The following is a 19,748-nucleotide window of genomic DNA, read 5'->3' on the forward strand; positions in this document are numbered from 1 at the left end:
ACACAAGGAGGGCATAACTAAAGCGTCATGGAGCGGGGCCGGGACGGGACGAGACGGGTCGGGGCCCCTTCACCGCACCGGGGAGCGTTGCCCCTGAGCGCTCCGAGAACCAGCTCCACGCCAAGCCAACCGAAACGGAGCGGGCAAAAAATGGAAAAGGCGAGACGAGGCACGGAGGAGGAGGTGGAGGAGGGGAGCATCCCCTCGCGGCGCGGCACGGCGCGGCAGCGCGACCATGTAGGGTCATGGAGTACAAGGTCGCGGCGGAGCATTGTGGCATCCGCGTCCTTCCGCGTGCTGCGCAACGCCGCGCAACGCCGCGCAACGCCGCGCAATGCGATGCGATGCGATGCGGCCCGTCGCGTCGCCGGAGCAGGTTCGAGTCCAGTTGCTAGGCCAATACGTCGTCCGTCGTCATGGCAACGGCTGGCTGGCCGGCCGGCCGGCGTCCTCAGCGGTCGCGTCAGCGGCGTCCCCGCTGACATCACGACGGCGCGCGGAGGCGACTGGCGGCGACTGGCGGAGACTGGCGTCGCCGCAGGGACGGCTGACGTCACCGCCGAATACCCAGACCTGTACTTGTCTACAGTGTACACTGCCAAATGACGGCGCAGCGGCGCAGGCCGACGCGTAATAACACGACCCGGGGCAGTAAAGGAGTGGAGCAAAGACTAAGACGCCCCCGTGGGGCCGTGGGGCCCGGCGCGGCGTCGCCGTGCCGCCGGTCGGCTGTCATTCCGGGGGCCCAGGGCCCACGCTCAGCCGGCCGCCTCCTGAATATTCATCAGAATGTCAGTGTCGCCACTACATCCAGGGGACAGACCAGGCCAGCCGGCCGCCCGCGCCAGCCAGCCCAGGATTCCGAACAGTCGCTGCGTCGCGCTGTCTCTGTCGCACCGTGGGGGTGCGAGCGAGACACAGCTATCAGTCGGTTTCACTCGGCAGCAGCCCGGCCCGGCGGGCCCAGAGCACGCGGCACGTTTCCAAGCCGTTTCCATTTTCCAACAGTGCAGCAGTGCAGCCAGGCGTGGCGCTGTGCTGAGCGGCGCGGGCTGACGGCCGCGATGCAGACCTTCCATTTACCTGCACGAACGCCGAGTGCCAAGCCTGGCCAAGCCCAGCGCCCCGGCGCGGCAGGCTCAGTCCGGACGGCGTTCTCGTCGCCGTCTCACTCGCACTCATGGGCCGTTCCGTAGGGGGCGAGAGAGACAGCGACGAAACGCTGTGCAGAATCGCTCGACTGCCCGACACTCATCCTCATCTAGCGGTGGGGGCTGTCGGCGGCGCGGTGCTGCGCGCTGCGTGGGTCATCAACCCAGGCAAGGCAGACGCGGCCCGGCCCGCCAGGCCCGCAGCCCACACGGCAGCCTCGCGGCTTCGCCTCGCCAGCCACGCCACCGAGCCCCGAGTTCCCCCTCGCCGTCGCCGCCCGGCCACGCCCGGCCACTGCGGATCCGCGGCGGAAACGCGAACCTAACCCACCCCAAGCCCGTCCCGTCCGGCCGGGGCCGGCCGCCGATGATAAGGAAAGTTCCACGACGGGGCGGCCCGGCCGTGCAGGGCGCAGCCAGGCGCAGCCAGGCGCAGCACGACAGGAGACAGCTTTGCTGTGCTGCTTATCGCCGCGCTGGGTGAAGGTCGGGCCGCCTCGCTGTTCCTGGTCGCCGCTTGGCCGCTCCTCGTCGTTCCTGGGGCTGCTGGGCTGCTCGTCGACCGCCATGCCTCGCCGCGCGCTACTTCTGGTACCTGACTGGTAAAAATCACAGCCACTAGCACCGGATGCAGCACCGGCGAGACATGGGCATAAGTGCAGGCGGCTGGTCCTCTTCTCTCTTGCTGTCTGTTCTTCTTGCGCGCCATGAGCACACACGCACACACGCAAACACACACACACACACGTGAAGACAACCTTAAAACATATACGCACATAAACTGAACACATGGCCGAGCCGGGCCGGCGGGCCAGGCCCCACCATGGTGTGGGAAAAGGCAAAAGCCCTCCGAACAAGCAAAGGCATTCCAACACTCAGTCCCGCACCCCAACGAGTGTGAGAAAGACAGAGCGACGAACACTCAGTCTCAGTCGGCTGGGCTCCCCGTACTGACGAGGCGCCACGTCCGCTCGCCGTGCGCGTGAGCGATAACGGATAGACCGCGGCCGGGCTTTTGCCGGCTTTTGCCCAAATCCCAATCGTCCGCGCGAGCAGCGCAGAGTGGCGTGGCGAAAGCCCAGTCCGGCGCGGCGACGCGGCGCCCAACAGCTGCGACGCGGAAGGGCTGGAGTCCAAGGACTGGAGTCGCAGTCCAACCTCCAGACTCGATATGTCATCCGCGGTGCGACGCGGTGCGACGCGGCCAGTGGGCGGGGCGCAGCGAGGCGAGGCGGGGAGGGCAGGATGTGACTCACGCGTGAGTCATACGCGCAAGATAGCGGCGAGACGAGCCGATCGCGCCGCCGAGCCGGGCCGGGCCGGGCCGAGCCGAGGCGCACCAGCTGCAGCTGCAAGGGGCAGCCGTGACCGACTTGAGGCGGTGACAGGGGCGCCCGGTGAAGCAACGGCGCCTTGTATGGCGGAGGCGTTGACCGCCACAGAGGAGGCCGCAGCCATCGGCCCGCAATTAGGACCGTGAGCGCGCCCGGGTTGCACCTCCCCGTCGACGCTGCACCTCCACGACGACGCCGCGACGCCCCGCCTAATGAATGGACGGCCAGCTTCCGCGATCCGCGCGACACCAAAATACACCGCGATGTGAAGGTGGGCGCGGGGGCCGCGGGGACCCGGAACTCGTCTGCCCGGCGAGGCGCGCGCGTCCGCGCAGGGGAGGGGAAGGGGCCGAACTTGTCGCCCAGGCGGCCCGGGCGCTGCCAACGCCCACCGGGGCCGCCACGCCCACGGGCTGCCACGGGCTCACAGCCCCCGACCGGCGCCGCGCCGCGCTCAGCCGGCGGTGCAGCGGTTGCCATGGCAGCGACACCGACCGCGCCGCGCTGCCGCGCCACGGGCCTCTGGAATAAGCCGGCGAGAATCGCACAGTGGCGAATCTACTGCACCAACGTGGCGGTGGCGGCTGCGCGAGGAGCGGGAAGGGGTGGGGGCCGGGCCAGCCGGGCCTTAGCCGGGCCGGGGCAGTGACCCTCAAGTGAGCAAAACCGTGAAGGTCGGAGTGCCCTGTCCCCGTGGCGGTGCCGGGCGGTGCCGGTCCGGCCGGTCGCTGGCCGGGGCGCGGCGCGACGCGCTGGGAAGCCCCGTGAAAGAGGTTTGCAGGCACGAGCACACAGCAGCGGCATGGCGGCACCCACACACAGCAGAAAGCAACAAAAAGTGGCCCGTGTGCAGCGCAGAGCACCGCCACTAGACTAATGAGAGGCTGGGGAATGCCGGAGGAGGCTCGGATTGACAGTCTCCGGCGTCTGACCCCGGTCCCCGGCCCGCCCCGCCGACGCCTGGCTCCGGCATAGCAACAGGTGGTTTCGGAGGCTTGCCCGGCTCGCCATGAGCTAGGCCTTGGCCGCGAGTCCCTCCGCGCCGACGGCGCAGCCCTGCAGCCCCAGGTTGCCGACACGGGACGCTTGTCCATTCCCCTCGACTTTGACGAGCTGACCGCAAACTCAACCCGTCGGCCCCTGGACTGCCTGGCCGTGCCGCCGCGCCCCGGACGGGCGGGCGATGCCCCGGCGTCCCCCCACCCCTCGATGACGATGACGAGGGCCGTCATGGACAACGCGGATGGGAAAATAATAAGCGAGAGAAACGTGCACTCTACTCGGCGGACGGACGCGGACACACTGTTCGATAGTTTCTATAGACCGGCGGCCCTAACAATGGGCGGCAGCTTGAGCCGCTCGGCCCGGCAGCCCGGCACGGCCTGGGCCGGGCACGGCAGGACGCAGCTGCCTTCACAATCGAGAGGCCTGCAGCCTGCCGGCCTGCCCCTAGGCCTGCCCCGGGGCAATCGCCAGCCAGGCAGCCAGCGGCGTAGCCAGCGCCCCGCCACCCCCTAGCGTGACGCCGAACCGCTCCGTACCGCGGCGTGTGGCGTGACGAAGCGCCCCTATAAATCAGGAGGCACGCCAGCCACCTGGGCCTTCCCACAGAGCCCACGCGTCGCCCACCCGCCGCCGCGTCACCGGGGCGATCGCCCAGCGCCCACTCGGCCCCCGGGCTGGGGCCCCCGGCAGTCCAAGGTCCAAGCGCACAGGTTGCAAAGCGATCTCTTATAACCTGCGTGCGGGACGCGCGGGGCCGCGCCGGCAGGCAGGCAGTCAGCAGGCGGGGCAGGCGGGGCCATGTGCCGGCCAACGCCCTACCACGCCCAGCACCACGTGACCGGCGGGGCGGAGGGAAGCCGCACCAAGCCGCACTCCCTGGGGCAGGACGGCCGGCCGGCAGGACTTGGAGGGCGAGGTGGCGTGTCGCTGGATACTCACCGTCGGCTGGCCTCGGGGTTCGGCGTCGAGAAAAAAAATCCACAAGGTGATGAAATTGCACCACAGACGCCGCCGTTCTTGAGACCGATTTCTTGCAGTTTCTTGCGTCGGCCGGGCGGCGTAGCGGCGGACACACCGGCGAGGGCATTGCTATTTGCTACGGCTTCCACTGCCTGATTCACACACGGCCGGCGAGGCCAACGAGGGGTCCTTCAAGCGCAGGGCACGAATGCAGCGGCCACTCCACTGAGAGTCGGGCGGCACGCCACGGCAGGGCCCAGCGCGGCCCCGACGACACGGGAGCGCTTCCAGGCGACATTCCAGGGAAGCACTCGTCGGCAGAAGTAAATTCCACGACAGGAAGAGCAAAGTCTGGCAGAAGCACCGGGGTCCGGTGGGCCCCGAGGCCATCGGGGATACTCGTCCGCACCGCGTCCGCGCCGGCACACAACTGGACTGGAATCGGCGAGGTGACGGGGCTCGGGGACCGGGCGGTACGCGATAGGCAAGCCACCAGGACAGGGCAGCTCAGGCCAACGAGCGGCCAGCCTCAGGGCCTAAATGGCCACCGCTCTGTTCAGTACTGCGCCCCGACGGTGCAGAAGCCCACAGAGGACCGAACCGCGCGGGTCTGCGGTCAACACTCGAATGTCCCGGCGGCCGCGGCCGACCGGCGGGGAAACCTCCTTCGCCGGCGCCGAACTCTCCCGAACGTCGACCGAACGCGTCCCCCACCCTTGCCGATCATCCGGCGGCGGCGGCACGAGCTCCCCACCCTCCACCACCCGGCCACGCCCGCCCGCCCCTCTCCCGGCGGCGGCGGCGCGGCGGGCACCGCGACGCGCCGCGACGCACCGCGAAGCCCCCCGGCCGGCGTCGCGTCCCGTCGCGTCCCGTCGCGTCCCGTCGCGCCGAGCGAGACACTTTCCAGCCCCCCTGGAAAAATAGGCGAGGGCGCTGCTGCACTCGTGGCACCGCCGCGCCGCCACGGCCGCCACCTCGACGTCGCCAACGGCCGCCGCCACTGCAGCGTGCAAGCCGTGCAACCGTGCAACGGGGCTGCATTCCTGGTGGCGCAACGCCACACACGTCCCCGTCCCGGCCCAGCCCGGCCCGAAACGGCGGCCATGGCAACAGAGAAGTAGGCCCCGCCGCCCAGCAACCCGCACCGGCACACCGTACGCCGCCTGGCCGACCGGACAGCAGGCTGACTCCGAACAGGGCTTCTTCGCCGTCTCCCTCGCGCCGACGGGCCGCCCAATGAGTGCGATAGAGAGGCCGCCTCCGACTCGGAGTCACTCGCGCGCGCGGTGCCCACGCGCCCGAATAAAGAAAGGCTGGAGGGTGTCAGCAGGCCGGCACGCCGCCACGCCGCGCGGTGACGACGCCGAAACGGCCGAAACGCGACGCCATGGCGACTGCATGGCGACGCCGCGCCCTACTTGCGGTGGCGGGGCCAGCGGGGCCAGCGGGGCCGGCCACGCGGCAACGCCGAGGGTCTTGTTCGAGTCGGCCAGGAAAACGCCAGGCTGCTCTCTAATCGCAATAAGGGGAGGGGAGAGAGGAGGTGCTCCGGAGAAGAGTCAGCGACCGGGCCGCCTTCTGGCTGGCACCATGCTGGCATGCCTTCTGGCCATCCCGGTCGGCAGCCAGTTGGCGAGGTTGGCGAGGACTTCCTCGTAGAGGATGAGCCCCTCGGAAGTGGGAGTTACCGGCCGCGCGGCGCGGCAGCCCCGGCCCCCGGCCCGCCCCGGCCAGCTCGCTGATTCCGGACTATGTGTGCTCCCTTTCGCCGCTCTGTCCAGTCTCTGTCCCGTAAGGGTGCGAGAGAGAAAGAGAGAGAGAGAGAGAGAGAGAGAGAGAGAGAGAGAGAGAGAGAGAGAGAGAGAGAGAGAGAGAGAGAGAGAGAGAGACGAAGCCCTGTTCGGAATCATCCTGCAGGCCCGCTGATCCGCCGTAAACTCGCCACGGCTTCGCGGAGGACGCGAAGGACTCGCCACCAGGGTTCCTTGCCCCGCCCGCCCCGCCAGCCCCGCCTGCCTTTCGTCCTCGCTGACTTTGTCACTTTATTTTTCGCCGGCATTCCTGCGGCCGTGATAGCGAGTACAGTGCTGTTATCTAGAGCGTGCAGGCAGTGCAGGCACGGCCGACTCGTAGATGATAGGGCTTCGGGGGAAGGGGGGAGGGGCGTGCACCTTTCTCGGCCGCCTTCCATCATAGCGGCCGCCATGGAGCGCCACTGCAAAAGCAGCAAAAGCAGCAAAAGGCTCCAAAGGATAACAGGAGGAGAGAAGGCGTTCCGTGGAACTGTGAAGGGAAGACACCACAAAACACTCTGGAAAGAATTGTTTCAAGGCGATAAGACCGGACGGTTCACGACGACTGTTCACGACCCCCTTTTTATCTTCCACCCCTTCCCCACGTATCACTGTTATGCAGTAAGCCAGCGAGGAGTTCAGGCGGACTGCATGACTGCGAAAAAGGTGCAACGAAACGACCGGGGCTTGTCATGAACAGAACGCCTTGCGACACACTACCTGGTACAGCCTTTCTAAGAATGATGCGATGAACGATCAGTAACTATCGAACACTTTTACACACCACCACCGCGGGCACTCGGAAGGCACTTTGAACCGTGCTTTGAACGAACACACGTCGGCTGTGTTTTCTCCAGAGTCAAGGCCACCTCCGGTTGTTCGTTCGTCGTTCAACCCCTTCATGCGTGATCCCTGCCTCCCTCCTCTGCGCGACACGGGCGTCCGGGTCGTGCCGACAGGGTTCTGTTCTTGTTCGGTGCGTGCGGTGCGGTGCGGCGGCCCGGCCTGGGCTGGCTCCCTTTACTCTCCTTATCAGTTTCGTCCTGACACATTCCGAGGACCTGTCGGCCCAAAACAGGCGGGGCGGGGCGGGTCGTGGTGGCGTGACGTGGGTCTACGCCCAATGTTTGGCCGTTTGGCGCCGCTCCTCGTCCCCGCCGCCGAGGTTCTGCCCGTCATCGCGGTCGCCGCCTTGCCGCCACGCCGCCACTGATGGCCCGGCCGACAAAAACACAGCGACGCAGCCCCGCGCGGCCACAGCCCAAATTCCAGCAGGCCAGACCTCACCGCACCAGCAGGCTCCAGGAGCCTCTAGCCAGGTGTTCGTGTTGTTTCGAGCGGTGAGCTGGCTGACTGGCGGAGTCGGTACTACGTGAGTCACATTTGGTTCGGTGCTTCGTGGAGGTCTGGTGAGCAACCCGCTGGGCGCAGCGGAGTCACGCCCATGACGTCACCGCCATGGAGTCGCGTCGGCGGCGGCCGCGTCGGCGGGGGCAGAGGAAGGGGAGCTGTCTCCAAGGGCCTGGATAATTTTGGTGCCACACAATTTCCGAGGAGATCTGAGCGTGTCGGCGAGGTCATGGCGGCGCGCTGCTGACGCCGACGCCCGAGCGGCACAACACCCTCGCTTTCTTCAGCACCGTTCTGTTTCCATGGCAGCAAACGGTTATCGCCACACTCAATGAGCGCTCCGGAGGGCCGCCACTGTACGTACCACTGTGCACGTGGTTATCAAGGACACGACGCGACGCGGCGACGGCAATGCGACAGCTGCAGCGACGCGACAGTCCGTACGGTACTTCGCCTTTCTGCGCCAAAAGTTGCCGCCAGTGGCGGCAGTCACGGAGGCGGGGGTCATTCCCCGCGCGCTGCTCGCCGCGATGACCGCCGTGCCGGCCAGGCCGCCAGCGAGCCACCTGCCCCTCGCCACCGCGGGCCGCCGGGCCGCCGCCGTGTATCAGCTGCAGCATCCGGGCCGGGCGGCTAATGTCTTTCCCCGAAACGGCGGGGCGAGCGGCGCGCTTGCCGCCGAGCCGCTCCGCGATATGCCCCGCCCGACCGGCCAGCCAGCCGGCCGGGCCAGCGGCCGCAGTTGACGTCAATCCTTGGTCGTGCAGCCCGAAGCCCGACCAGCCAGCCCGGCCTCGCCCAACCTGGGGCCGTGGGCCCGGGCCCTGGTCGGCCTGGGCGCGCAGCAGAAAGGCAGCAAGGTGGCCCCGGCCCCCGGCCTGCAGGCCGATTCCGAACAGGGCTTTCGTCTGTCTCTCTCCCTCCCCTGCGGGACGCCCCGTGAGTGCGAGAGAGACAGAGCGAAGAAAACACTGGGCGGAATCGCTCTGTTGGCCTCGCACTGTACGACGCACGATCGGACCATAATAACCGTCCCGGCCGGGCGGCAGGGCGGCAGGGCAGGGTATATACGGGGCGCAGAGCGGCGCGGCGCAGTCAGCAGACGTCGGCGTGAACGGCATTGCGAAACAACATGGCACGCCCAAGATGAACTGGCGCCACCTGCCGGCCGCCGGCGGCAACAATGACGCGGTGCTCGCCGTACTTACGTAGCGCGATGCAAGTACAGAACAACGACTTGTGATTTGTTAGCACACATGAATCCGGCCGGGCCGAGTGCCTCGCGCGCCTCGCGACTTTGGTCCCGCCCCGTCCCGCGGCACTCGGCGGCGGCGTGCGCCAAGGCGCGGCAAGGCGCGGAGCAGGATGCGCGGTGGAGGGCGCCGCGGCCCTTGCCCCGCGAGACGCCGCCCGCAGCCGCTCGGGCTGCGTCGCTCTGTCTCTCTCGCACCCGTGCGGCACGCCCCATGAGAGCGAGAGAGACAAAGCGACGAAAGCACTGTTTCGGACTCAGCCCGCAGGATGTCGTCGGCCTGCCGCCAGCCTATCGGGCGGCGGGTACGCGGGATTAGATTCGGCAGGCTTTGCCGTTTGGCATTCAATGTCACGATAGGTCGCGGAGGAGAGGACGACGGCCGCGCCAGAGGGCCGCGCCCGAGGAGCGAGCAGGATGCGATGACAAAAAATGCAGCGATCGCTACGCCGGGGTCGCGCTGCGTCGCGCTGCGTCTCCGTCTCGTCCTCGCCGAGGGGATGCAGCGTGCAGCGAATTCCCCGGCCTCGACGCGCGCCTCCTTCCCCTTTCTGCTTTTTTGCGACACGGCTGGCCGTGTATTTCGGGGAGTGTTCGGTTCGGTTCAACACTCCATCGGGGCGTTATTTACAGATCCGGCTTGGAGAGGCCGTCTGAGCCGCCGTCGGACTGATTCGGAACGTGCTCTGTCTCTCTCGCTGCCGCGCAGGACTCCCCGAGTGAGAGAGAGACAGAGAGACGAAGGCGGTGTTTCGGAGCCTCGCTGGCTGGGCCCGCTGGGCCGCGCCGCCGCAGGTCATTGGCACCGCGCCTTGTCTACGCCATCCGCATCGTGCTCCAGGATCTGCCGGCCATGGCGGCTATGGCGCGCTGGCGTCCGACTTGACGCTCGCTTTGTGCGCGACTTGGAGGTTATGTCTGTCCGTTGCCCTCCGCGTTGCCGCGCGTTGCCTGGCAACACGGCCTTTGGGCACGGCCAAGGGCTTGAGCGGCTTGAGCGGCTTGGGCCTCGCCGGCCCTGCCACAGCGGCCAGGGTCAGGAACCGAAGGAACCGGCACTGAGCAGTGGCGGAGCGGCGGCACGTCCCGGCAGTCCCGGCCCATCCCGGCCCAAACCGGTCAAGTCGCCGGCCCGGCTGGGCTCTACTTCCACTGTCTGCGCTCGGCTCGCACGCGGGGCACGCGGGGCACGCAGGGCAAGGCGCATGCTGGCGGTCAGGACCTGTCAGGACGGCAGGGCTCCGCGTTCGGGCCGCGTCGTTGACGGCGGCGGCCCTCCTAGCGGTGTAGTGGTGTAGGGCGGCGCTCGGCCGCCTTGGCTGGCGAGAGCGCCTGGAGGGCACGCAACCCGCCGCGAGCCGCCGTGCGACGGGCCTGCATCGCCGCGCCGTTGTCGTTTCGTCGCTCCATCTCTGTCGCACTCATGGGGCTCCTCATGAGGGTGCGAGGGAGACAGCCGTACTTCTGAATCACTCGGCTGGCGGACCCTGGACGGCTGCCCGGGGTAAGGGCGCTTCCCACGACGCCACCGGTCAAGCCACCGGCAGGGACGGCACAGCACGCCAAAGGCAGGCCAAAGGCAGGCCAAAGGCTGAACGCAGGCCGGCAGGACTGGCAGGAGCGTCTAGATTATACACGGGTAATTGGCAGATTAACGCGCTCGTCTCTCCTTCACTAAATGCATAATTTAAGCGGGGCGGGCGGAGAGGCCTCGCACGGGGCGAAAGCGGCAAAGCGGCGCGGCTGCCTTTCGCCTTTTGACTGCCTTTGCCTTCTCACCGCCTTTCGACACTGCACCGGGCACCGCGCCGAGTGAACCGAGGAACCGAGCCGGCCGCCGCCGTCGGGGGAAGGAGCAGGGGAGGGGGCGGCTGGCTGGCTGTTGCAGACAAAAATGCACCGGGCTGGTTGTTGCCGGTTCGAGAGAAATATGCCTGCAATGTCCGGGGGGCTCCCCTGGCATCCGGTCGGCGAAGGGCCCCGGCCCGGCCAAGGGCCCGGCCAGGCACTGCGCACTGCAGTCTGCTTGTCGCGAAGCGCGACGCGCACGGCCCTGCCGCTGGCCGCCTCGCCAAGCGGCCACGCGGGGACTGGCAGTCCCGACTGGGACTCGAACCCGGGGCCTTGAAATGTTTCCAGTCCGACCTTGGTTGGGCCTGGCCAGTGGCCCGGTGCCGGATGCGCCCACAGCGACGAGTAGGACCAGCGGCAACCGGTTGGGCCGCGCGCCGGCCGCCGTCGTGCACTCCGTCGAGTAGGTGGTGCCTCAACGACCTCATCGCGGCGCATCCGGGCAGCAGAGCAGGCACACGTACTTCATGCTCGCTCGGGCGCCTTGCCGGGCGTCACCGCGGCGGGGTGGGGTAGGTAGGGCCTGGATTGAGAGGCGACGCGGCGTGCGCGGTACGTACGCGGCGTGGGCCAGAAGACCGGAGGAGGCGGCTAAAACTCTAGACGCGTTTCGAGCTCCAGAGTCGCTAAATAGGCCTCGAACTGAACCTGTGACCCCACCAATGGATTGCTCTCCGAACGAGGAATCCATTGGTGGGGTCACACGTTCGGTTCGAGTCCCATTTAGCGACTCTGGAGCTCAAAACGCGTCTAGAGTTTCGGCCGCCTCCAACGGTCTTTTGGCCCACTGTGCGCGGTGCGCGGGGCCGGGGGGCCGCCAGCAAATGGGCTGGGCAGGGCACTGGGCAGCCCTGGAGCGGGCCGGGAACTCGGCGGGCTGGGCCGTCTTCATGGGCGGCACTTTAGTGCCGAGCCCGCTGTGCCCGCTGTGCCCGTGCCGCACTTCCAGGAACACGCTCGCCGCTCGCCTCTGCAGCAATGTTTATCTTGCGCACACCAGTGCCGCCATGCCGCCACTGCCCGTAGAGGCGGCGCGAGGCGTTGCGAGCTCCACTTTTCGGAGTCGCGAACTAAAACTGGGACGCGCATAGTGTGGCAGAAGACGCGCCGCGCCGACGCGGTGCCAGAACAAGAAGCAGCAGCAAGCAGCAGCGGCACCACAGGCCATAGACCGCCGCGCCACCAAGTCGACCAAGTCCACGAAGCGACAAGCCGACAAGCGCACCGCCCTGGCACCGCCCCTCCCCTCCCCTCCTCCTCTATCAGCGTCCCGTTTCCGGTCTTTCGGGCGCACGTTCGTATCACGTGACTCCGACTCGGCGCGACGCCGCTGGAACCCTGGAACCACCTGGAACGCACCGTCGGTCGACCAGCCTAGCGGCGGTCATGCGCCGCGCGAAGGGAGTGGGGGGTGCGCCAAACTTGGCAAACATTAGAATTTTGGCTGGTTTCTCGTAACGCGAGCCGCAAGGCGCGGAGGAGGTCACGACAAACGCAAAAGTCTCTCCTAATTGGTGAAGTTCGGGAACTTGAGTTTTTGTAAACAGGCGCACTTCCTGTCGACAAGTATCCCCGCAGTGGCACACCTTAGTGGACTGTTCATCAACCACGTCACCACTGTGGGGCACTGAAAAGGGATTCGTAGTGGGGCTGCTAGCCAAGAAGTGGAGTGTTTCTGCCCTAGTCCCTTGCCCCTAGCATGCAGCCAGACGGAATTTCCTGGTGCGACTTGGTGCGACACTGGAAGGCGACACGTCGGCGGCGCGTTCATCGGGGACTCCGGCGGCCGGCGCCACTCCACCAAGTGATTCATGCAGCAGTGAGTCACGTCGCGGCGCTCGCAGCTCGCGGTGCGGCCCGTGACTCAGTACGTTAAACGTAGACTGATTCCGCTCATCGTTCCGCTGCTCTGCCTCTCTCGCACCCCCACGGGACGCCGCGTGAGTGCGAGAGAGACAGCGCGTCGGCAGCGATGTGCAGCATCGCTCTGGCAGCCGGCGACACGGCCTGGACGAGCTGCTTGCGGCGCGGCGCGTGTTTTGGAGGCTGTGTTGAGGTTTGTGCCGCGTTGAGTCGCGCGAGGTCGGTTCGGAGGCGTTGCGCAACAGGGCTGGAGCGGCCTGTCGAGCCGACGACGACGGGGGCGATAGTAACCTACTTCTGGAAAATGCTGATCCGGGAGCGAAAATGTGTCGCCAGCCCGCCGCAAACTGGGACGTAGCCGGGCAGCCCCGGGGAAGGCCCGAGCACGTCCCTGTTTGTGTTGTTTGTGGCTACACCCCAAAGCGCCACTCCGCTCCGGGGGAAGGGGGAGGAGGAGAGCGGGGTTGGGCCTCCTAGAAGGTAGGCAACAGTTTCACCCAACTTCTCAAAGCGCTCCATTCCCCGCTTTAGAGTAGTCAAACCGGCATGTAGCTCGGCACCGGCCACTAGTACTCCTGCGGCTCAGACCGCTGAGACGGAGACGCCCTCGGCCCCTCCGGGCTGTTGGACTCCGGTATGGATTTTTCGCGAAACGGAACGAGGCGATGGTGGATGCGCCAGAACGGCACGGCAAGCCTGGCAAGCCGTATGAGTAAACCGAGGCAGCGACTGCGATCCCAGCGGCCGGGCCGCGGCCACAGAGCTGGGCCGCTAGGCCTGGCCCGGCCCGCCTCGCCGCGCCTCGCCATCCACGTCACGCCAACGCTCCATGTGACTCGGGGACGGGGACGCCGCCATAGCCAGCCTCCATGGCGCCTCACTACCGCCCCATCCCACGTGACCGCCATCGCCAAGGAGTGCGTACGTGTGCGGTCTAGTGTCAGCCGGTCGCGGCGCCCCCGACGACTCGTTTGAACCTCTTTCGCACCCCCGCGGAACGCCCAACGCCCCATGAGTGCGACAGAGACACAGCGACCAAATGAGTCCCTGGAATGAGCCTGCTGGCCCTGCTGGCAGCGCCTCGCTCCAAGCTCCAAGGGACCTTTGCCTTGGCGTCGCCGCGGTGCTTTGCGGACGGCCCCGCCACGCCGCCACGCCCCGCCTCCACGCCGGGATTCACCTTTCTCTCACCTCCGCCACTCCGCCACACTGCACGACAAAGGAGAGCCACGGCGTGGCGGGCGGAGCGTTGCCACGCCAAACGTTTTTATGGCAGCAGCGCGGCCCGTTTTGCTAGTGACGACACAGTGGATTCAGGGTGTAAAGAAATCCGAGAAAACAAAGAATTCATTTATTTTATTTATTTTACTATGACAAGGCAATTTGAAAAGCTCTTTTAATTTGCTCCAACAGCTGTTGCTTTTTCTTTTCTGTTTGGACTTTCTTTAGTTTCAGGTTCAATTTGCTGACTAAGTTCTTGAGTAACAACCATTGCTGTTCACCAAGTGAGCGTGTTAATGAACGCTTTCTAGTTTCACTTAGCAAAAGTGCGTCAACATCATTTTGAGACTTAATGGATGATATTGCACTCATTTTATTTTCACCCTTGCTTGCCTTTTTCTTCAACTTCTTTGGTGGATTATTGTCCATTTCACTTTGCACATCTTTAACCATCTTTTTCTGCTTTAAGGTTTTGGGGCTTTTCCCAACTGATTTATCTTTGATTTCCCCTTGAGAAGTAATGGCAGAAGTCAGAATGGAATTCGATTCACGGCTCATTGACACTGTGGAAATATACACAATTAGTTTACAATTTATTCTTTAATCCTAAAATTAATTTTAATTTTATGATGAAATTTGCATGCAAACCTCGAGCATCAAAATGACTTTCAGGTATTTTCTTGTTGTGACTTATGGCAGTAATTTTGTTCCCAATTTTCTTTTGAGAAGTCAATGCAGATGATGATGAAAATGGATTTGATGAAGAGCTTATTGACACTGCAAAAAGAAAAAGGAACAAAAAAATCAGATTATGTTAAATGGTTAAGAGATTTTCTGACCAAATTTGCATACAAACCTCCAACATCATCATGACTTTTTAGTTTTAGCTTTTTAGAACTTTTAGGCGGTATTTCATTTTTAAGTATCTTTTCAGAAGTCACAGAAGATGATGAGATTGGAAATGAGGCACGACTAAGTGATACTGGGGAAGGGAGCACAAACATATTTACTTAGTAAAGTATACCTGACTCGAGTATACAAGAATGTTTCAGGCCAAATTTGAATACAAACCCCCAACATCATCATGGATTGATGCTATTTTCGAATGTATGTGTCCAGAAAAAACTGCTGGCTCTGGATTTATGCTGGCATTAAAATTTCCATAACTTTGAGCATCTAAATTCTCATAGCTGAAAGCAACAAAAAAGTAGCAAATTTTAAGTAAAGGAAAGAAAATTGAGTGTAATAATAAGAAAAATTAAATCTACCTCTCATTGTGTGATTCAATGGTACCCATCCATGGCAGAGAGAGCCACTTTGTGAGATCAAGTGGGAACACATAGCTTTCTGAAAGCCACAATGGGCCTTTTGATTGAAACTTATTTAAATATGGAAGCATTACAGCATACCAATCAATACAAGAATTCAACAAATGCTTCGTCAATGACCTACAAATAAGGAATAATTTTTTGAAAGTACATACATTAATAAATGATTAGAAATCATTTCATTTTCACTCACCAAATGCGGCTTACAGCACTCAAACAGAGCAAAGCCACCGGCCAGTGGTGGCCTAAGTTCATTCGGCCTTTCAAGAAGGATGCCGCTTCTAAACATGTGTGTACAATTCTCGATAACAATGCAGCAAATCCTTGAGTGCGTATGAGAACATATTCTAACATTTGACGGGTTGGACAAAAGATTTCCTTGTCTGAACAATCCCACGGCACAGTGCGAAAAAAATTCTCATATACAGAAACAAGGTTTATTGCAAGAAAGTTGCGCAAACACTGATGTACCTGTATTTTTTCAAAAACAATACAATTAATCAGCACTTTTATAAATCACAAGCATCTAGGCAATCATGTCAGTATTTTTATACAATAGGGACATTGGCGCACCTTTTGTATTGATTTATATCCTTTGTCACCTCGAAACATGGATCTCACTCGGTGGATAAGACGGGATAGTGTGGCAGCCTCTGAGCATAATGTCTCTTGATTTTTTAGCAATGTAAGCGCATTCCAGCACGTGTCCGATAGCTTCCTCAGATCTGAAAATGCTGTAACAAGCCGTGTCCATAATAATTCTTCCTCTTAAAATGTTGAGATGAAAGAGGTAAAAAAATATTTTATTTACTCACAGACTTGAGAAGGTGTAACTTTGCTAGTTAAATTTGGTGGTGGCTTCAAGTCTAGTTCATTCCAAGAAGCCATGATGTGAATACGTAATGTCGTTTCTGGACAGTGGTAGAAAATAAATCATTGAGTCGAAATACACTGTCAGAGCTTAATTTTCGTATTTCCGTATAGAATGTGAACCACAACAAAGCAACCACACTTTTAGCGAGGTTATGACTCCAATGCAGGGATGGCAACCTATCATAGTGAAAACAATAGAATATCTCTTAAAAACATTTCAAAATCTTACATTGAATGATATCGTTATTTTACAATGTTAAAATAAACCATCTCGAATAAAATGACCAATTTTAATTGTTTTCCCCAGCCGATCGCTAACGATTAAATCCTTTTAACTTTCCACACGCAGTGCACTGCGAATAAGGCTCAAACTCGCGTTTTGATTGGTCGACGCCTGTCTGATTTCAGCCAGTCATCCTTATTTACACTTAAGTCTTGTCGTCGTAAGTTTGGATTGAAATAGCAGAAGAAAGCAGGAATATGTCATGACTGGCTCGGACCCTGAACCTTGGGTGTCGGCAAGGCCGATGTTTTACAGCTAATTATTTAAACCTTTGGTGTTTTCTGTCGTGTCAACGTATCAAGGCCCTAACATGCAGCCTCCAATGAAGCCATGGGAAAGCGGCCCTTTAAATCGTTTTGCGCCTCAGTCTAATTCATTAAGCCACCGAACTGTTTTACCTGGGTATGTAGTTTTTTTTTATGATTGATTTTTTTTAAAGCTAATCAACACAACCTAACGAATTGATATGTCGTGAGTTAGTTTTAATCTAACCTTATCATGGGGCATTTGACCCATGTATCTTTGATGCATGATCCTTTAAGATTATGTCAAAGTGGATTCATAATAATTTATTTCGGCTCAAAAGCTAGTGGTTTTGCTTTATCATATGCAACCTTGTTTAACGGATGTAATCAAATTCAACTTGCATGGCTCTATGCATGTGATTTTAAGTCTTATTTGTTCTGTTTTACAGACGTTCTCCTGTTATGCATAGCTCATCGCCGAACATTCCCATAGGGAGCACTCCACTTATGCAGGCTTCCACCAGTGCTCATCGCCCTCCTCCTCCACCAAGAAGAGCACATGGTCCCTCAAGTATTAATCAATCTGCAGCTCTTAGGTGAAAACATTGTCATTTATGTTACTGTTTACCTTATATTTTAGCGCAATTATATTTTTACGATGCTTTTTATATTTTCAGATCACGAATACCTATGCCACTCGCAAGCAACTCATATGGAGGACTGACAGGGGGCTATGGTAGTTACGGAAGCTATGGAGGATATGGAGGTGGTTATGGAGGCTACGGCGGATATGGCAGCTATGGGAATTATGGAAGTTACGGTGGTTATGGTGGTTTAGGCTCTTATGGTTTAGGTGGATACGGTGGATTTAGCTCTTACCCTGGGAGTGGTATGAATAGATATGGGGTACCCAATCCTCACGATCCAGAAACTAGGTTCATTCAGTTAGCTGAAGAAAGCTCCAGACCGGCATTCCAGTCCATTGAATCACTTGTTCAAGCTTTCCATTCCGTTAGCATGATGTTAGATTCAACATTCAATGCTGTTTATACATCATTCCGAGCTGTTCTGGGTGTTGCTGAAAATTTTGGCCGCCTGAGATCCCTACTTGGACAGTTCTTCTCTTCTATTGCTTTATTTAGAGCATTTATATGGTTGTACAAAAAAGTTCTCTATTTACTGGGTAAGTATTATCAAAAGGAGGTTTTCCTATTCATTATTGGCTACAATTGACTTCTTGTATTTACATTTGTCATTATTTTACTTAAGGACTACGCCGTGAAAATCCAAGTCAGGATCAACTCTGGCAAGCAGCTGTCCAAGCTGCTGGTGAAGACTTAGCCACTGCTACTGGTCGACCAAGATCCTCATGGCCTATCCTTATGTTTATGGGCATTGTTTTCAGTGGGCCCTATCTTATTTTCAAACTCATGAGCTCTCTAAGCACAACTCCTGAAGCCACTGACACACGTTAGTTTTCATGCAGTAGGCTGCGGTGAACAAATTTATGTCATGAAATAATACAAATATAGTCTCAAGTCATCCTTTACTGTCTCCTCAGCTCCTAGAAGTGCATCATGGAACCCAGAACAGGCGCCTGGCACAACAGCCACTGCCTTATATGGCTTTTCTGCTCAGTCTGAGGAGGAATTAAGTTTCTACGCAGGACAGCGTATCACTATTGCTCCACTTTCTTTCCAAAGGAAAGAACTACAAGGTAGGTTCATAAATAGTATATTGTGAATTGTGTCTGATCAGAAGGAAATGTAGTGTTCAGTTCATTGCCTATTATTATGATTTCCCTGTTACAGGCTGGCTTCTTGCGCAAGTTGAGGGAAGTCCACAAATTGGTCTGGTTCCTTTTAATTACTTGACAGCAGGCACTCAACAAACCACAGGTAGAATGTTCATTGCACAATCACATATGTGCTAAATGCTATATATTTTACGAATCCCTTTATACTGTTTCAGCAGCATCCATACCGGTGGTCCAAAATGAAGAAGCAACAGTTAACCCCAGTGCCAACCAAAGTTCACTTCAAAATTCCAATCCCTCAGCTTCAGGTGAAGATTTGACAGGCAACCAAACTGATGCTCCCAGTCCGCTGGACTCCACACCATCTTTGCCCCAAGAACCCAGCCAAGAGTGACTCCTGATCTCGTACCTTACCTAACTATATTTACTGAATTGTCTTGTTAAGTCCTAAATGATTGATTAAACATGATTTGATCATGTTAAGCTGGGCAGTTTGTGCAACATTCTTCGTACTGCTGGTTGCTTACATAATAAATATAGTATTGTGTCAAAGAATATAGGACATGTGGGGAGGGAAATTTTATGGTATGAAATGGAGATGCTGTGGTGAATTATACTTTTTATTTTTTTACAAAGTTATTAGAGTTTCCTTTTACATTTATGGTACTTCACAGTATTAGTGTAGCGAGCAGAATGACATGTGAATACTTGACTATAAACCCATGGTTTAAAAACAATATTTCACATTACGAAATATACACACAGGTTTATATGTAAAAAGTTAAACATCTGTTAAGATCTAAAATGTTAGGTCCAAAAATATAAATAAACTAGTAGCAAAGCACATCATCTGAGTAAAAAATGTCTTTTCTAAAGTACATCCTGGTAAAATGGGTAGTACAACTAGCCATTCTGAGAAAGGAGCACACTTCCTCACTGGCCAACTAAGTACGAAATTCGACAACTGTTCAACAAGGTAACATTAATGGAAGAAAATAAACCCTGAGTGAGGGGCAGTGTTTGACTAGGTCTGCTATCTCATATTTTCAGATATAAAAAAATTCAGCTGTTGCAAGCAGACCTAGCAAGTATTCTCATGAGCATCATCCACTTTGACATAGTGAAAATATAAGTAAAACAAAAGGGAAAAAAACAATAACACACACACATTCACTCTTTAAGGATTATTCAACATGCAACTTGTAAAATATATAAATATGTTAATAAAATTTTATTCAGTATATATTTCTTTCCTATCATTCCTTGACTGCATCGCACCTTTCTCTGCTACTCATCAAAAAGAAGAAAAAAAGATCAACAGAAACCGGACTTATAGTTCCGAATGATCCAAGCACTACATTCTATATTATACCATCACCCTTAATCCCAAAACACAAATGGTGGATATGGAATCTAAATTCTACAAACAAGCATATCACAAGCAATGCATAATGGACGTTGGTTGCAAGAAAGGTGTAGC

At 58.5% G+C, this 19,748-nt stretch overlaps 2 protein-coding genes across 3 annotated transcripts; one reads left to right on the forward strand and one right to left on the reverse strand.

The window, feature by feature from the left end:
* Window positions 1-13,898: 13,898 nt before the first annotated feature.
* On the reverse strand, window positions 13,899-16,373 carry LOC117646182. The gene is made up of 9 exons (XM_034386980.1): window positions 16,270-16,373; window positions 15,927-16,161; window positions 15,685-15,845; window positions 15,305-15,582; window positions 15,052-15,231; window positions 14,855-14,973; window positions 14,640-14,765; window positions 14,432-14,560; window positions 13,899-14,346 (listed from the first exon to the last, which is right to left on the reverse strand). The coding sequence occupies exons 2-9, from the start codon at window positions 15,997-15,999 to the stop codon at window positions 13,931-13,933; spliced, it is 1,482 nt and encodes a 493-aa protein (XP_034242871.1). The 5' UTR covers window positions 16,000-16,161; window positions 16,270-16,373; the 3' UTR covers window positions 13,899-13,930.
* Window positions 16,374-16,415: 42 nt separating this feature from the next.
* On the forward strand, window positions 16,416-18,907 carry LOC117646183 (probable peroxisomal membrane protein PEX13). 2 transcript variants are annotated; one of them, XM_034386981.1, is made up of 7 exons: window positions 16,416-16,669; window positions 16,962-17,108; window positions 17,190-17,695; window positions 17,782-17,982; window positions 18,074-18,229; window positions 18,324-18,410; window positions 18,484-18,907. In XM_034386981.1, the coding sequence occupies exons 1-7, from the start codon at window positions 16,578-16,580 to the stop codon at window positions 18,660-18,662; spliced, it is 1,368 nt and encodes a 455-aa protein (XP_034242872.1). In that variant the 5' UTR covers window positions 16,416-16,577; the 3' UTR covers window positions 18,663-18,907. The 2 variants fall into 2 exon arrangements, with proteins under 2 accessions (XP_034242872.1, XP_034242873.1); XM_034386982.1 differs by having other exon boundaries at window positions 16,419-16,669; window positions 18,487-18,907.
* Window positions 18,908-19,748: the final 841 nt, after the last annotated feature.

Source organism: Thrips palmi, unplaced genomic scaffold, assembly GCF_012932325.1.
Source record: "Thrips palmi isolate BJ-2018 unplaced genomic scaffold, TpBJ-2018v1 HiC_scaffold_19, whole genome shotgun sequence".
Classification (NCBI taxonomy): domain Eukaryota; kingdom Metazoa; phylum Arthropoda; class Insecta; order Thysanoptera; family Thripidae; genus Thrips; species Thrips palmi.

What these genes read in the sequence shown, in the direction of transcription:
- LOC117646183 (XM_034386981.1), top strand. Translation starts at nt 16,578, where the DNA reads ATGCAGCCTCCAATGAAGCCATGGGAAAGCGGCCCTTTAAATCGTTTT. An exon ending in AATCAATCTGCAGCTCTTAG is followed by an intron (nt 17,109 to 17,189) that starts GTGAAAACATTG and finishes TTATATTTTCAG; the next exon opens with ATCACGAATACCTATGCCAC. An exon ending in CCAAAGGAAAGAACTACAAG is followed by an intron (nt 18,230 to 18,323) that starts GTAGGTTCATAA and finishes TCCCTGTTACAG; the next exon opens with GCTGGCTTCTTGCGCAAGTT.
- LOC117646182 (XM_034386980.1), bottom strand. Translation starts at nt 15,999, where the DNA reads ATGGCTTCTTGGAATGAACTAGACTTGAAGCCACCACCAAATTTAACT. An exon ending in AGTTACACCTTCTCAAGTCT is followed by an intron (nt 15,846 to 15,926) that starts GTGAGTAAATAA and finishes GGCTTGTTACAG; the next exon opens with CATTTTCAGATCTGAGGAAG. An exon ending in AATCCATGATGATGTTGGGG is followed by an intron (nt 14,766 to 14,854) that starts GTTTGTATTCAA and finishes TCCCTTCCCCAG; the next exon opens with TATCACTTAGTCGTGCCTCA.